The following is a 16,036-nucleotide window of genomic DNA, read 5'->3' as shown; positions in this document are numbered from 1 at the left end:
AGGAGGTAGTGTCACCAGGGGAGGTGAGACAAAGATTAGAGAGATTTAGCCACAAGTCAAAGCATGCCAACAACCACCAGAAGCTAGAAGAGTCAAAGGACAGATTCTCCTCAAGTCTTCAAGAGGGAGAAGCCCTGCTTACACCTTGGATTTGGACTTCTGCCCTCCAGAACTATGAGGGAATAAACTTCCGTTGGCTTAAGCCACTCTGTGGTAATTTGTTACAGCAGCCACAGAAAACTAATATACGCCTTCCAATGTTATTTCTTATCACTGAATTCATGGTATTTATCACAAGTTGTAATTATTTGCTCGTTCCTTTATCGTCTGTCTCACTGCACCAACACGTAAGTTCCTTGAAGGTGGGGCCCTTCCCTGTACACTCAGTCTCTGAGCATGGTATCTAGAAACTATCTGTTAAATGAATGAATGGATAAATGTCCCCCACAGGTAAGTCTTGTAAGACAGAGTCCGTGTCTACTGATCTTAATTTCCAAGCCTCCAGCACAGAGCCTTGGAAAAAACTGTTGTTGAACTAGGTTTGAGCTCTATAAATCAGCAAGTCTGGATTCTAGACACTTTACTGCAATTTACGGTTGTGCCATGGCCCCACCTCTATCTTGTACGCATCTATTATTAGGCTTAGCATGTTCAAGAGGGTTTGAGGTGTTCATCTTAGATCTGGTAAGGTGCAGATCCAGGTACCATTCATTTTCAAATCCTTAACATCTCCGGTCCCCAATCCCCGGGCTGCGGACCGATACCGGTCCGTGGCCTGTGAGGGACCGGGCTACAGAGCTGCTCTGAACCACTCGCCTCCCCCAAACCGATGGAAGAGGTGAGTGGTGGGCAGGTGAGCGAAGCTTTATTTGTATTTACAGCAGCTCCCCATCCATCGCTTGCATCACCGCCTGAGCTCGGACTCCCCCGCCTTCCTGTGGAAAAAGTGTCTCATGAAACCGTTCCCTGGTGCCAAAACGGTTGGGGTCCGCTGCTTTACATGATCTACAAGGGTTGGTGTATGGTAGGGACAATAAATATTTGGGGTTTTGAGTGAAGTAGAATGATACCGGGTTTTAGACTCAGCTAAAAATGAAACTCAACATTGCCTCCTTGAGTAAATTCCTAATCAACTCTGAATCTCAACATTCGCAACTGAGATTAACTCTTACTGCACAGGGTTATGAACCTGTGAACCACTTCGTCTACAGTAAGGAACTCCATGAGTGGTATGTGATTATTATTAACCCATGGCATTGGCCTAACTCAGCCAGGAGTATGCCATTAGACAAGAGTTCCCAACTAGTGCCACACCACTTACTGGCCATATGATCTTGGGCAAGCTACTTAACCTTTCTGAGCCACGGTTCCTTAGAGAAAAGCTGGCAAAAATACCTTTCACGTGAGAAGTGGTTCTGACCTAGAAACAAAATGAAGTAACTAAATAGTTACACTTAAGGGAGTGTTAGTCTCAATAATGTATGTAAATGATTTTGAGCAAAAAACCCTGGCTTTTGAACGTGTACAATGACCTTGAGTAAGTACTCCTACTTCCTAGGGCATTCTGAAACAATGAAAGGGTCCAGCAGACCCTATTACTGACTAAACGAACCCGAGTTTGGGAACCTTCCAACCAAAGGGTTCCATGAATTCATGATTCTCTCTCCTTCAGCAACCACCAGTTATCAGTGTTTCGAGGAGAAAGCAAGCCGATGTGACAGGTACCCTAGAAGAGTCCAGTACCTGCGTCAGCTCTGAAACCTCGCTAAGTTTGAGCTTTTCAGCTGACGGAGGTAAAGACGTAAGCAGAGCGCCACTCACAGGTTGGGCGTTCCCGCGTTTCTCCAAGAGTCCCGCGGTTGCCTGGGCAACGCTACGACCCCCCCCCCCCCCCCCGCGAAGCCTCACGCGTCGGTGCGCAAAATTAGACGGCGCGACGCGCGGGCGCCTCCTGAGAGCCAATGGGCGCGGCCGGAATTCTGGCGGCGCTAAGCCCCGCCCCTTTCCGATCGGATTCGGGGGTGGGGCGGCAGCGGGAGCGCGCCCGCTTTTCTGAGGCGGGCGGGCGGTTGCTGGTGCCTCGGCGGCTGGGCGCCCAGTCACGTAGGTTACGCACACAATCCTTCCCCAGGGACGGTCCGGAACCCGCCCGGGCAGTTGGGCCCTCTCCAGATCGGGGCATCCAGGAGGCGGGGGCCGCAATGGTGCGGGTCGAGGGCTCGAGGTGGAGCTGACCAGGGGCCGTCAGGGGCTGAGAAGAGCTTGCCCGAGTCGGAGCCGAGCACGAAGCCTTTCCCTGCCCTTCGGGCTCTCCCGCGTTCCCGCCCGCCGATTTCCTGCCGTCAGGGTCACGACTCTGTCTGGAATCTCTGAACTCTATGCCCCCCAAGCCCTGGCCCCTCTGTGGGAATGTTCAAAAATGAGTACCAGGTAACCCGAAACGGTTCTCCAACCTGTCTGTAGCTTTCTCCACTTGGGTGAGGTAGCTCGTGATCGCGGTGAGGACAAAGCCTCTCCCCACCCACCCCTCCCCATGATACTGTCTTTTTGGGGGTAAGAAGGAATTGAAGGATGAATGGTGTTGACCCCCGAAAGAAAAAGTTACCAAGGTCTAGTCATATGATTTGGCTTTTGTTCACTTTCCAGCTCAGTGCTTCTCACGGTATGTGAATTGTCTGTGATTCTGCTTGAAAGTGCAGACCTTAAACCCCACCGAGACCTCCTGAATCAGAATCTCGAGGGCAGGGTCCAGAAATCCTGAGTTTTAATAAGCGCCCGGGGTACTCACTGCTGATGCACACTGGTATCTCGGAAGCTATTTAGAAGAGTGAACGAGTGACTGTATGAATGGGTTAAACCAAGAAGGAAAATAAGCACTTTGTCTATGTGCTGTTTTCTCTCTCCTTAAACTGGGGGTTAGTGAGTTTGAGACATTGGGGTACATCAGAATCACTTGGGGTGCTTGTTAAAACGCAGATTTCCTGACCCTCACCCCAGATGTAGTGAATCAGAGTCTCTAGATGGGGTCAGCTGACTGACCTTTTAAACAGCTCCCCCCAGGTGATTTTAATGCAGGTGGTCCAAGAATCACATTTGGAGAGACACTGCTTCTGGGTCTTCCTCTGTCACTTTGAATAACCTAGAGTGTCCCACGCAACCTGTTTTCCTCACCTCACTGGGCGTCTGCTTTACTTGGTTGGCCTTGATCTCCTGCCCTCCCTTCCTCACCTCTACGTGAGGTCACATTCCCTGTTTACAGTCTGTTTACCATCCTAGTCCTGCTGTTCTGATGAACTTTTTTCACTGTATATAAACCGTCCTGCACTGGTCTCCACCTCTTTGTTGCTTCTGCCTTTTTGCCAAATACTACCTGCCTCCTCATGAGTGTCCTCAGGATTCTACAGTTCTCTTTCTTCCGTCCTATTTAGTATCATGAAATGAGTAGAACAATTTTAGAGTTTGTTTCACTTCACATAGGTATATTGTTATAAAAAAGCATATGCCTACTGCGGGGAAACTTGGGAAACATGGGAAACATGGGGAAACAAAGAAAGTTTGTTATCAAGTGTAAGGGTTTTTCTCTTAAAGAAAACAGCCAGCTGTCTCAAATTTAAAATTCATAGTGAATTTGCCCTCAGAAGCTACAGTAATTCTATCCCAGATACAATTTGCACATAATACTGCTCACGGAAGAAGAAATTAAATGTCTTAACTTGAAGTGATTGTGTGTTAAAATGCAGAAGGGAAAATATCTTTATGTTACTGAGAAAAATTAAAAGCTGGAAATTCATTACAGAAATTAGATTTTCTCATGTGTTGCTTATAATCAAGTCATATTTAGTCTTCATTTCAGATTCTCAATTTTTGTAATAAATTCTTCCTCAGGTAATCATCTTGTTTAATTTCCCTTTTGAAGCTCTGGACATTCAGTAATATCTTCAGTGTTTTCCCGTAAGCATGTTCCTCCGTGTTCTCAGGTTTACACGTGGCCTGTCTATAGAAAGGATTCTCTATTTTTCTTGTGCAGGTTTTATAGATCTCCAAATTAATTTATATTAAATAAAAATATCTTGTAGGAACGTTCAAAATAAGAATCCCCTGCAATCCCTACCAGGCCTTTTTATTGACCAGTAGTAAACTATTTAATTTTTCCTTTGTTTTATAATCTTTGATGGCACTATTGAGCCCTTGAGATGACTTGAGTATTGTGCTTGATGGTTAATGTTTACTATGCTATGGTAATCCAATGACCCATTTTACAGATGGAAAATCAAGCAATTAAGTAACTTCAAGGTCAGATAGCTAAAAAGCCAATATTGGAGCCCCAGTCAGTATGACTAGAAATCTTGTATTCAGAGATAATTATCAGAATTTATTGGCCTGCTTAGAGAATGAAGTTTAAACCCTTCAGTCTCTTTGGAAAACATAATCTGCAAAATATGATCTGTACAGGTCAAGTAAATGAGCCCCATACTAAGAGACTGTAAGGTTTGTATGGCACAATTTATTTAATGTTTTATCATGCTTTAAAAATAAATTCCTTAAACCACTAATCCAAGGTGACCCAAATCAGAATGGTTGTGGCTTAGATACAATCAAGGTATAAAGTAGGAGTAATAACAGGGATAATGTTTCATCCCAGATCTACTTAACTGACAGATTGTTGGAACACTGGTTGTAGACTATGTGGTAGATAATATTTCCTCCTTAGCATTGTCTTTCACCTTAATATTTTGTTTTCATTGTTTAGGGAGGTGCATTTGTTGAAATCTTCAGTGCTCAGGGAAAAAATCCTGGAGCAAAATGGAAGATCCTTGGCAGTCCATCTGTGATTTGGAAAGTAAGTATTAGAAATTAGAGTTACATAAATCCTGGCAAGAAATATGAGTGAAAGTTATAGAAAAAAGGGCTTGATCAGATTTTATAACTGTTTTGCCTGTTCTTTCACTGCAAAACCCTTTCATGACATTGTTGGCTGCAGCCCTCCTAGACACCACTCCTCAGTTGTTTAAGACTTTGGCACACAGCTCATGACCCTTCTCTGTACTCCGAGTCCTGCTGTATCATTCGAGGACTTCAGTATCCGTGAGGAAAATCTCTCCAAGCCCTGGGCTTTGTAGTTTCTTGATTTCTTCATCTTTTATGACCTCTTCCACTCTGCTCAAGCATTCATTCCCACTGTCTCACCCTGGTCCTTACCACCACAGACTGCAGGACCTTTGAAATTACTGAGTGAGACATTGAGACGTCCCTCTCTGACCCCAATCTTTCATTCTTAAGGTCACTTGTTCAGTTACTCCTACTGTGTTTATTTTTCAATCTAATTGGTACCTTTAGGCTATTAACCATTCTACTTTTCCCTTGTGTTTAGTTCTATTTATTTATTTATCTTCTTTGTTTTCACTTCCTTTTCTCTCCAGCTCAGAATTCATAGTCCATAATTTCAATCACTTTCTAGTCAAGACCTCTAATGCCCTTGCCCCTGTCCTTTCATCTTGCCTCTGCATTCTAGTTCCCTGCAAGCCTCAGGATAAGAATATCAAGGCCTAAGCCTACTTTTAAATCATTTGAATGACTTTTTTTCTTGTAGATTTGCAGTTCCAGTTTTATTGTAGAAACCAATAAAATATTCTTTGATTACTGCTGTTTTCATTTTGTTCTATAGGAGTTTGATAAAGAAGTTAAAAGTTTTGTGTTTGTTCTGGAAGGCAGCAGCCAAACAAACAAAATTCAATTACCAAAGGAGAATAAGCAAATCCGTAAGTATGATTTTTTAATATTGAAGCTTAACATTTGATACTTAAAGTTATGCTTTTATGTCTCCTGAACAGGCATGTCAGAATGACTTAATACTGACATCTGTTGATGTGATTTGTTTAATTTAAAAGGTAATTATATGCCAGGCACTATGCTTGGCTTTTTTAAAAATATATTCTACCTTGCTGTTTATTAGAAATCTAGAAGTATTTTAAGGAGACTTAGAAGATTACTTAGTACCCAGTAATTATAATAATAGTATTTATTGAACACTTACTGTGTGCCAGGAACTTCTGAAGCATTTAAATTTATTAATTCTCTTTTAAGCCTCCCATTAGATCTTTTACAGATGAATAAGCTAAGCTTGGTTCCTCATCAAGATATAGGAAATTAATTTTTGAGAAAAAATATTTTAAAAATACTGTATAAAGCATTATTTAGTAACATATCAACTCGTAGCTTTAAGAATATTAGTATCTAATAAGAATAGATATAAATATGTGATTTAACAAAAGCACGAAGAGTAGATTTCAATTCTTTCTTACTTTAGAAATTAAGATCAACATTTTAAAGCAGAAGAAACCCTGAGAGATAACCTAAATTTAAGATCAGAAGCCCAGTTATTGGCAGAGATAGGGTTAAAATTCAAGGCTCTGCCATTAAATTAGGCTTTGAGTAAACTGATGTGGTTTAAAGAATATAATTTATCAAAATGATTAATCAGATTTTCCATCAACTATGTCCTATATTTTAAATATTGATTTCATATGACCTAGAAAATACAAGTACACAATTCTTTTTTACATTCATCATTTACTTATTCCTTGCTTCATTCATTAAGAACATTTACTGAATACCTACTATGGACCAGGCACTATGAAAAGACCTTTTGTTGGTACCTGATAGTCTAATTTAATTCAGTTTTCTAAACTTACATAGGCTCTGTGCTTTATGTACCATTTCAAGCTACTACATGCAGAGTTTAGATTTCTAAGACATCTAAGCCATAGAAGTTATAGATAGAAAATGATTTATTTTAAAGTGGTTTGCCGTGTGTCTTTCTAAACTAAAATAAGGAATAGACCTCAGAGAAAAAGAGAAGAGATGATCATTGTTAAAAGAATTTTTATTAATTTATGACCAGTTGAAAATCATGGTTTCCTCATAGTTCCTGTGTGTGTGTGTGTGCGTGTGTGTGTATGAGAGAGAGACAGAGACAGAGTTTGTGTGTGTTTAATAGCAGGATTTTTTTCATTTCCATATAAATTTATACTTATAATTGAGGTGAACTGAGATGAGCCAGGGAAACATGTCTGAAATTGTAGTTTCTTCTTCTTACAAGAGACACAGTCCATATTTTTAAGGATATTGACTTTGTCGGATAGCTACATTTCATTTTCAGGAATATGACTTTGCTCTAAGCCAGTGTTCTTTTGTTTTTTTCCTTATTGTTGGACTTATGAAGCCCACCTGTACTTCCATTTAATGCCCTCAGCATCTGTGCACATGTTTAAGTTATTGATAAAATCAACTACTTTTAGTAACCTTTCTCATTTGGCTCTGAGAAAGATTCTTCCTCTACCAAAGCCTAAGTGATTAAATACAAGTTCCTCTTTCCTCTCTTATCCAAAGTTTTCTTAAGAAACAAATCAAGTTTAATGTGTTATAATTACTTTTTAAAATGGAAAGATGATGGTTTTAATTGTAAAAAACAGAAGAATCTTTTAATGTATTTCCTGTACAATGCCCTATAATTAAAAATTATTCAGGCTTTTCTGTAGCATGTGCAGCACTGTAACAAATGAAATAGTTTATATAGTCTGACCTGCACTAATGCCTTTTAAGATTAGTTATTTGGAATTTTTGATAATGGAAATTTATAGTTCTTTTTACTTGTACAAAATGACCTTCTGTGTGAAGTTGGTATGGTTAAATTTAAATTAAATGGCATATATAGAATATAGAATTGGTTTTCAATTAACATTTCTAAATTAAATTACCATTATGTATTCCTATTTTAAGAGTAAACATCCACTCTATTTATGCAAACTTGACATTAGGTACTCCATATGTTTCTGACTATGTTAGGCACTTCTTAGGAAGAAAGTTTAGTAATGAAATTAAGTATGTTTAAGTTTTCATTTTAAATAGTAATATTCCTAAAATGGGAATAACATAAATTTGAGGTTATTCATTTCTCTTTGTTTATATGTTGATATACTTTCTTCACTCATTTCCAGGATGTCCACACTCTTAGTTTTTTTCCTACTTCACTGATCTTCTTTTGTAGTCTCCTTTAGCAGTTCTTCCTCTTCTCCCCAACCCAAATTAATTTTCCTGTGCCCCTGGACTCAGTCTGTGGCCCTCTATTCACATTTACTCTCTTGACTGTTGACTTCTGGGTCATGGATTTAAGTACCATCACTGTCTTAATCCAGCTTACATTTCCAGCTCAGACTTCTCTCCTAAACCCCAGACTTACATATCAACTTCCTTGACATTTCTACTTGGACATCTTAAATGCAATATGCCCAAAGGCTAACTCTGGTCTTTACTCCTTGAAATTCCTTTTCCTCCTGTAGGCTGCCCCATTTCAGTTGTTAGCAATTTGTCTTTTCAATTGCTTAGAATAAAAACTTGTAAATCAGCTTTGATTTTTCTTTCTCTTCGTTAAGTCCATCAGGAAGATCTTATGGGTACTATTTCAAATAGATTGAGAGCGTAACTACTTCTTGGTACCTCCAGTGCCCCTGCCCTGGTCCAAGCCACCATTATCTTATGTTTGAATTATTACAATAGTCTTCTAATCGGCCTCCCTGTTTCTGACTTGTGCTCTCTACAGTCTGTTGTCAAATTAGTGGCCAGAGTAATACTTTTAAATTGTAAGTAACATGTAAATAATGTTACTCCTCTGCTGAAAATGCCCCATCTCTCCCAGATTAAAATCCCAAATCTGTAGGACTCTGTAGTATCTGGTATCCTCTGAACTCTCTGACCTTATATCCTATTACTCTTTTCCTTGTTCACTCTGCTACAACCATATAGGTCTCATTGCTGTTTTGAAACATAGCCCAGGGCTCTGTTCCCTTACCACCTGTGAACAGGATATAGCCTCTACCTAGAGCTTCCTCTCCCACCCCCAAAATAGTTATATGGATCACCCTCTCCCTTTCTTTAAGCCTTTACTAAAATGTCCCCTTCTCAGTGAGGCCCACCTGACCTGTACTAAAGGTAGAACCTGTGCTTTATATCCCTTCTCCACTCTTGATCCCTTTTACCCAGCTCTACTTTTTCCCATAGTACTTATCATCATTTAACATTGTTAAATGTTAAATTTACATTTAAATTGTTAACTGTGCAATTGTTATGTTTATTTATTGTCTTTCTTGCCATCACCAGAAAGTAATCCTCACTAGCTGAGAGAATTTAATCTATTTTGTTCACCTAGAATAGTGCCTGGCACATATTAATAGTAAACATTCAGTAAATCTTTGTTGAATGAATGAATGTATAAGTGGCTTCCCATTGATTTTAGGATGACCTATTATCCATCATGTGGTCTTTAAGGCCCCACATGATTGGGTTCCTGGCTACTTTGCCAGACCTATCTCCCGCTGCATTTCTTCTTCCATCTTTCCTACCAGCCTACTAAGCCCTTTTAAGATTCATCCAATCTACTATGGCCTTTTCCATCACAGGATGGAATACCTGCAGTATTTGTTCCTTTCTCCTACACCCATCCCCCTTGTCCTGTCAATTCCTGCTTATTCTTCCCAGCTGAGTTTTAATGTTATTTCAAGAAAACCTTAACTCATCATCCTCTTCCTCCACAAGGACCCAGGGTTATATGCTTTCATAGCACCCTGACCTTCTCCTTCATGGAACGAGAATGTAAGTTCTAAGAAGGCAGAGACCAAGTATGTCTTCTTCACTGCAAAAACTTAAGCATTGATTCTTGCACATGGTAGGTGCTCAGTAAATCTTTGTTGAATGATAGAGCTAATTTAACTATATAAATAATGCTGTGAGGTATAAATCTAATTATTAATCTAGTTTTACAGATGAAAAGTAAAAGTACTCAGACAGGTTTTCTAATTTGCTCAAGGGATGTGAACTAGCCCATAATGAAGGCATGAATTATTCCTGTTTTGTGTGTTGAAGTGGGAGGAAAAAAATAGGTAGCTTGTCTCAGGCAGACAACAGATTATAAAACTGCAAAACCTGTATATTTCAGTAGAAAACTAAATTTGTATGAATTTTATGTACTTGATGGACATTTTTTGACTGACTTAAATATAATGTAGACATGAAGAGTCAGTTTAAATTTACTAGGCCACTGGAAAAAATACTACTATAGAATTTATTTAGCATTTCTGACACACAGGATCAGTCTGTGTCAAACGTAAATACTTAAATTTCTTAAGCCTGCTAAGTTGGAATAAAAGAAAATAGCATGAATTTTAGACCAGTTGCCTTCCCTAAAGTCTTATCCATGTGTTGGCCTGTACTATTCGCTTTGTAGGAAAGGTTCACAGATGAATCAAGACATTTCCATTTCCTTCCTAAAGTCCCACATCTGGAAAAATGTTCCTAAGTTGTATGTTTTAGTAGGTATTATACGAAAACATCTTTTAAGAGCACCATAATTGAGAAATCAAGCATAAGTTCAAAACCTAAGTGGAAAGGCTTTAAGTGAACAGATCTGGAGAGAGAATATAAAATCAGTTGATTTTTTTTTTTTAAGCAGTTGCAGACTTCAGCTATCAAGTTCCATAGGGACTGGTTTTTCTACAAAAAATTTTTAATCCAGATGAAGCTAGTGATAGGGAATAAAAGCTATCAGTTTTTACTTAGTGAGCATTAAATTAATTAAAAGTATATTCAGTTAACAAAAGGTATTATAAATGAAAATCTGTTCTTCCATCTATCTCCGTGTGGACACATTTAAAACCATATGAACTAGCTATGGCTCATCAAACCTTTAGTTTTAGTTGTCATAATTAGAATTATTTTTCTTGATCTATTGTTTTTTATTAAGTTGTTTAGTACAGTTAAAACTGTCAGTGAATAAAAATAATTGCCACATGCTTTTATGGTCGCCTTGATGGGAATCTATAGTTCAATTTTATGTCTCTGTTGAATGCAGTTCTATGTGTACGTTCTCTTGCAACCTAATCAAAATAGTAAATAAAAAAATATTATTTTAAAAATTTTCATAAAAATTTCTCCAAGGCCACAGATGAGACTTTAAAAGGCAACATTTGTTGTTAGTTTGATTTGATTTTCATTAATCTTTTTGCTTTCATAACGAGGGCCTAACTCATGGGTAGTGCTACTGCAGTCATATGTATTACCGAAATGCTAAAAGCTTCAACTTTTTGATGGTGTGCAATTGTGTTTGTTTATATGCATATATAAATGGTTTGAACATTTGAATGTATATTTTCCCCTTCTCGTTCTAGTTGGACTGATCCAGAGGTTTCTTGTACTTCAGATTTATGTACCCCTGGGACAAGACTTCTCCACTGAATTGCTGTAAGATATACAGAACTTCTTTGAATGTTTTATGTGTATTAGACATTTGATCAATTGAAGCAGTACCAACAGTCATTAATTGCAAGTGGCAGTTTTTGCATTAAAGAGTAGTGACTTATCAAGTCGACATGAAGTAATTAAACTAATTTAATCGTATTTCTTAGCTATCACTATAGTCTGGCATTTCCCTAGGGAAAGAAAGCAAATTTCATCTGTTTAAGAAAATATCAAAGGATTATCATTTTGACAATAAATGACCTATAACTTGAAGAAATATATCATCCAAAAGTTTGAGATTTTGGACCAAATGAAGGGTGATATTATGTTTTATACTGTCTCCTATTCAAAACTATGGTTGTTTAAAATTGATTGAAATACCTAATTTAATAATATTTACTTTGTTTAGAAGAATTGGTCCTTCTTGTTTACCTATAGATAACTTGGAATATATTTGTTTTAAATGGCCTTGCTAGATTATTTAGCAAACATGAAAATATACAACTTTTACTCAGTTGAGCTATCTATTGTGTGAGGTGATACTGGAATGAAAATAACATTTGATTTGTATACTCACATAGAATTGAATAGTTTAAGATTTTATTAATTAAATACATTTGTACACTTTAGATAAATCATTACATTTAAGGTATGCTATTTTCTAATTTTTCTTTGGAATTAATAGCTGTCCAAAGTCTATGCTTAGGCTATTATTTTTCCTGCTGGAATAAATGATTTTTCTTATTAATGAGGATAATTTTGAGCTAGTTTTACTGGTGCAAAATGAGAGGAAGGAAGAGCTGTTTCTTAATAAAATGGGAATAACATAAATTTGAGGTAATTCATTTCTCTTTGTTTATATGAATTAGCATATTAATGATTGGTTCACATGTTGTTAATATATGAATTTTAGCTAATAATAGACATTCTTGTTTTCTTGGGTGATAAAGGAAAGATGGAACAATTTATACCTTTGTTTTATTCAGCCTTAAACTTCAGTAAACTTCTCACTAAGGTCTTGTTTTATCATCTGCCATGGTCACTGAGATTCTTTAAAATAGCTCTTAGAATAACAGGACCAAAGCAAATTTGGTGCTCTTCTGTACTACTTTCTGGTTCTGTAGAAAAAGCATTCAAGACTCCGCAGACATAAAGGTACAGGAAGGACCACATAAAGCTTTATTTTCAGTGTAGGGAAAGTGGTTTTCTACCAGATAGAAGACAAATTATATTTCATTTATAAGCTTTTAAAGCTCCTTACATAGAAATCCAGTGAAGCCCCTCTTATTCTCCTGATCTCTCTATGGCCTACACTTTGAGATTCTTCAGAAGGAGTGGTGGAGGCACTGGTGGTTGGCCTTTTGATCAAAGCTGTACAAGACACTTGGCAGAACCTTGGAACAGAATCTTTTACCAAGGAGCCCTTTTTTTCTTTGCAAAATTAACCTTATTTGTGCCCCCAAACACTTGACCTTATCACCCTAGCCTAGTCATTATATTGTTTTAATTAATTTAATAACAATTAGAGCTTTAATTATTGAGAAATCAATAATTATCTTAGGTTTAATGTAGTCCTAGCAGGAGAGCAGCTAGGACCTCTTTGTTACCTTTTTGTTACCCTGTTACTAATGCTGTTGGCCTATTGAAGCATGGGAAAACATTTTGAAGGCTGTTGGGATTAATGATTAGATTTTGGATTCATTTGATTATAATCATAGATTTTTCTTGTTCTCTTATCCACGTGGGCAAACATTTGGATTTTCCAAATGGTTTTAGTTTTATAATTTTAGCAAAATAAATGTCTTATCAATAAAAAGTTGAAATTATTAAATAACATGGGGAAGACATTCTCTGTCCTGACCTTGTGAATTTATAAGATTATAAGAAAATATATTAGCTCTGTATTTGAATTTGTTGCTAATAGAAAGTCAAAATATTGTGCTGTTTTATGAAGTAATGACAGAGATCATGTTTTTACAAGAAAGAAAGCAGAATAACAAGTATAGATTCTCTTTCTATCTGTAGGTTTTTTTTCTGCCTTAAATGAAAGGGCTTTCTTTCAGCACCCTCAGTGTTTTACTGTGTTTCTAGCAGCATAGCTCCAGGCTATTTTAAATAATACATTTCTCTAACAAGCTTGTAAAGTCACATAACAGAAAGATATCTGGCTTCTAAAATTTTCCATTGTCAGAATGGGAGAGGCATTTTTGTTTCACAAAGATACATTTACACATCAAGAGGTTTTCATAAGTGGAGTCTTGCCAGCTGGTTTATGAAATTAGTAATCATTTCCTTAGTATCTTCCGTGTCTCAGAAGAAGGTTATGTATATGGGTTAGTGGATGCCTTAGAACCAGCAACAGCACTGCATAGGGAATTAATTGCCCATTCATTCAGTCAACATATTGAATCCTTTTATTGTCAGGCAGTCGTGTTAGGCATGGAGATTCGATATACCTTGAATTTGTATACATCTCCCTATCCTCACTGCTGTCCTCCTAGTCCCAAACCATTGTCACATTTCCCCGACCTACTGTTAGAGCTTCCCAGTGTACTTCCTAGCTTTCTCTCTTGTCCACTTCCACTCTAGTCTCCACACTAGAGTGATCTTTCTAGAAAACAACTGAAATTCCCATTGAACTGAGGGTAAACTCTCGATCAAATCCTTAATACTTCTATGTGCTGTGGCCTCTCACCCCTCCCTTCTCATCTCATACCTCTCTGCTGTGAGCTCGCGATTTGTCCTCCATGCCGGCTCTTTCTCTTCCCCACGTGCCAGGTGAGGTCTCTTATTAGGGTCCTGTGTACAGGTGCTTTCTCTGCCATGTCTTTGCCTGGCTAACTCCTACTCAGTCTCCTCATCTCAGCTTACGTGTCCCTTCCTCAGAAAGGCCTTTTTTGATTTCTCCCCAACTAAATGAGATTCATCTCTTCTGCCATTTCCTAGCACCCTGCGCTTTTTATTTGTCATAACTATAAGAGTTTATAATTATATATTTATTTGATTATCTGTGTTTTGGGGTAGACTTTGAGTTCCATCAGGACAGGGACCTTGTTTGTTCTACTCAGCTTGATATCCCGGCACCCAACACAAGGCCTGGCATCTAACAGACTCTAAAATATGGACTCATGAGCAGAAGATGGGTGGTCTTACAAATTCAGAAAGGATAAGAAGCATCCAATCTCTGTCCTCAGAGAGTTTACTCTGAGGGTGAATGATCCATTAAAGGGCAATTTAAATACATTTTGATAAATGTTATAATGCCATAAGAGCAAGATCTGTGAAGTATTAGGTAGAAGTAAGAGCCTAGGCTTGGAACTGGAAAGCTCTGCAGTCAAATTCACCTTTACCTCTGTGGGACCTTGGGTAAATTGCTTAACTTACCTATGGAGTGAGAATAGAAATACTTACCTCACATGTGTGTCATAGGCATTAAATGATAAAATTAATGTAAAGTAATAGTAATAGCTAACATTAAGCATTTGATATACCAGGCATTATTCTAAGCACTTTAATTGTTTTATCTCAATTAATCCTAAGAATTAGCCTGTATGGTAGTCAGAGTTATTACTTCTATTTTATCACTGAGCAAACTGAAGTCCAGAAGGGTTGAGGAAGTTGCCAGAGGTTATTGACCTACTAACCAGAGTCAGGATTCAAACATGCGGTCTAAATCTAGCGCCTGTGCTCTGCACCACCTTGCCCTGCTGCCTTCTTATAAATATTGTTATTTTTCTGATTATACATACATATATACATAAGTAGTGGATCTACAGTAAATATTTTATTTGAATCTCCATATAAGCCAAGCCTTTTATATCTTCTGTAAGGGCTTCCCATAATACAGTTTTATCATGAGAGTTCTAGGAAGAAAAGGTCTTTTCATGCTGAGATATTTTTATCTTTACCCTTTTGATAGATAAATGCCTGAGAGTTAAAGAATTTTACCCATATCTTTTTTAGTAATAATATTCATATTAGACTTTTTAAAATGAAAACTAAAAAACATCTTTACCTCTTCTTTATTGATTCCTGCGTCAGCCTTTTTTTTCTTTAACATCTAAAAATTATATTATTGAGCATCTTTTACCTGTGGATAAGACAGCTTCAGAACTTCATGACCTGATCAGCAATTATCCAAACACATTACATTTTGCATGTGAAGCAAACAGAGTGTTTACCAGCACACAGTATATTTAGCAATGAAGTAACGGAATTCTGTTGTATTTCTCTTTCAGTGTCAAGGTGTCAACCCACAAAAGACTTCCTTGCTTTTCACAGAAGTCATCTTGACTTGCTTATTTCATAGTATTAGTTGCAGTTTTCTTTTAAAAAATATTTTGGTGTAACTGTGTCTAATGGTTTCACTTGAAGGTAAATAATTGAATAAACAACAGGTTTTTTAAAAATTCTTTCATTTTGTGGTATCTTGCAAACTGCATCAGGGCAGTGGGAGGCCATTGGCTCCCCTGGGGTGGGTTTGTTAGGGTTTCAGAGCCTGGGGGCAGACATCTGGTGCACAGGAGGAACACTGAACCTGAGCTCTTGGAAAGGAATCTACTGCATCTTGAAATAGAAATCTATTTTGCTATATTTTTCTGCCAATCACACTAAAAGATTTTGAAATATTACATTTCTGACAGGAATTGTATTCATTTTCTGAATATTGTTGAGCTGCATTAATTCTTCTCTCTATTCTGATTTGTCATTAATCTCGATGAATTCTGAGAGACATTTTGAACTGTTA

The 16,036-nt window shown here is 37.7% G+C and overlaps 1 protein-coding gene across 2 annotated transcripts in view; it reads left to right on the top strand.

Moving 5' to 3' along the window:
• Positions 1–2,409: 2,409 nt before the first annotated feature.
• The window catches only part of CFAP20DC (CFAP20 domain containing), a 252,338-nt gene continuing 238,711 nt past the window's right edge, over positions 2,410–16,036 (top strand). For both annotated transcript variants that reach the window (XM_069473756.1, XM_069473755.1), the window contains exons 1-4: positions 2,410–2,430; positions 4,751–4,840; positions 5,666–5,759; positions 11,220–11,292. In XM_069473756.1, the coding sequence (XP_069329857.1) occupies positions 2,410–2,430; positions 4,751–4,840; positions 5,666–5,759; positions 11,220–11,292 (278 nt within the window). The remainder of the gene's footprint in view (positions 2,431–4,750; positions 4,841–5,665; positions 5,760–11,219; positions 11,293–16,036) is intronic.

The sequence above is a fragment of the Eulemur rufifrons genome, chromosome 7 (genome assembly GCF_041146395.1).
Source record: "Eulemur rufifrons isolate Redbay chromosome 7, OSU_ERuf_1, whole genome shotgun sequence".
Taxonomy (NCBI): Eukaryota; Metazoa; Chordata; class Mammalia; order Primates; family Lemuridae; genus Eulemur; species Eulemur rufifrons.
The sequence above is the reverse complement of the archived record's forward strand: the minus strand, read 5'-3'. Positions and strand labels throughout refer to the sequence as shown.